Raw genomic sequence first — 1,724 nt, forward strand, 5'->3', positions numbered from 1 at the left:
TGCGGGGCGCCCGAGCGCCCCACCGGGGGGTTCCTGCCGCTGCCCATCTTCCCCCCCACCAAGGTGGGAGCCGCCAAGGAAGAGCGCGAGGAGACCTCCATCCAGGAGCTGCTGGCGCTGGAGGCAGCCCTGGGTGGCCGGTGTGAGGAGCGCCAGGACGTGGCCGAGATCACCAAGCAGCTGCCCCCGGTGGTGCCGGTCAGCAAGCCCGGCGCCCCTCGTCGCTCCCTGTCCCGCTCCATGTCCCAGGAAGCACAGAGAGGCTGAGAGAGACTGTGACTCTGGCTCCATCGTGTGTGCCCTGGACTGGGCCCTTCCTGGCTAGGGCCATGGAGGGGGGCTGCTGGCAGGGAATGCTTTGTAGTTTGCCCGGAGTTGGGGGCTAGGGGAGGAGGGAGCCGGAGGCCAGGAAGCCTGGGTTCCCTGAGTTCCTAAAGAGAAGGGAGCAAAGACGGGCACTAAGGTCGGAGAGCTGGGGGCCAGCTCAGCTGAGGACCCCCAGCTCCAAGAAGGGCGGAAGGTGCCGGTGAGCATAGGAGGTTCCTGGGAGGAGAGACCCTGGTCCAGGTTTCCGCTTCAGAGGAGTAGGAAAAGTGTGAGCCGGGTCTGGAACTGGCTGGGAAGGAGGCTTGGGGAAGAGTGGAGGGAGGGGGATGTGAAGAGGGCAGAGGAAGGGTGGGGCCCCCAGTACCCTCTGTTAGTGCTGCAATAAATGCTCAGTCATGTCCAGAGTCTCATCTCTTTCCTGTGGCTGTGGGGGCCAGCCCACTGGTGCCCCCCCACCATGCCTGCTTCTGGGAACAGGCCTTGCATCTGAGCTAAATATGGCAGAGCTGGTGGGAACACCCCATGCTGGAGGTGGGGCAGGGTCAGAGCTGTAAACACGGCGCTGTCTGTCCAGTTCAGTCCCTGGACTCTGACTCCACTTCCCAGTCCAGCCCCTGGCACCAGGCAGTCCCCTGAAGGCCAGCTGGCACCTTGGGTTAGTTTAAGTGGTGTCTCATGGAGAATACTGGGGGGGACTGGGCCAGGGCTCTCCTTGGCTGTGCTCAGTGTGTGTGGATGGGGTCAGGTGCTCCAGTCACCGGCCCTGGGAGCTCAGCAGGCCCTGGGAGCTCAGCGTGGGTCAGGGAGGGGATGAGGGGTCAGGTTCCTGTCTGTGACCCCTGCAGCTGTTGTGCTGACTCATGTCCCAACAAGACTTTCCCCTTGGGAAGGGGGCACAGAGGAGGCCCGGAGTAAAGGGGTGGGGCAGGGGCGGCGGACTGGTCCGGAGGGGTCCCACTTAGGGAAGCCCATAGACATGAAGCAGTGGAACCAGTCAGCTTCCTGTGTGTGGGTAGATGTGGGGTGACCCTGGCATCTTGACAGCTGGGTACCTGGAGCCCAAGCAGGGCCAGCAGGGCCAACCTGGCCCACTCCCCAGAGGATCTGGAGTGTGAGCTGGGAAAGGAGAGGGGTCAGAAGCTCCAGGGCCAAGGGACCCTGAAAGCCCCGTCTGAGCCCTCCAGGGTTCAGCTCCCTCTGCTCTCCACCTGGGTCCCACCGAAGTGCAGGGAACTTCCGGAACTTCTCGTCCTTAGGGAAGCCTGAGATAAGCGGCTCTAAGCCCTCTGGGCCGGTAGGGGAGGCCGGACTGTTCCCGGTGCTAAGTGCATTAGCCCCCTTCACCTCCCCTATCGCTGCTGCCATCGGACAGGCGGGGCAGGAGCCCCGCTCCGGGG

At 63.9% G+C, this 1,724-nt stretch overlaps 1 protein-coding gene across 1 annotated transcript in view; it reads left to right on the forward strand.

Moving 5' to 3' along the window:
* Positions 1 to 724, forward strand: part of TCAP (titin-cap) — a 1,780-nt gene extending 1,056 nt beyond the window's left edge. Inside the window, exon 3 of the mRNA XM_006155899.2 lies at positions 53 to 724. Within this exon, the coding sequence (XP_006155961.1) occupies positions 53 to 267 (215 nt within the window). The 3' untranslated portion in view covers positions 268 to 724. The remainder of the gene's footprint in view (positions 1 to 52) is intronic.
* Positions 725 to 1,724: the final 1,000 nt, after the last annotated feature.

Source organism: Tupaia chinensis, unplaced genomic scaffold, assembly GCF_000334495.1.
Source record: "Tupaia chinensis unplaced genomic scaffold, TupChi_1.0 Scaffold000477_1, whole genome shotgun sequence".
Taxonomy (NCBI): Eukaryota; Metazoa; Chordata; class Mammalia; order Scandentia; family Tupaiidae; genus Tupaia; species Tupaia belangeri.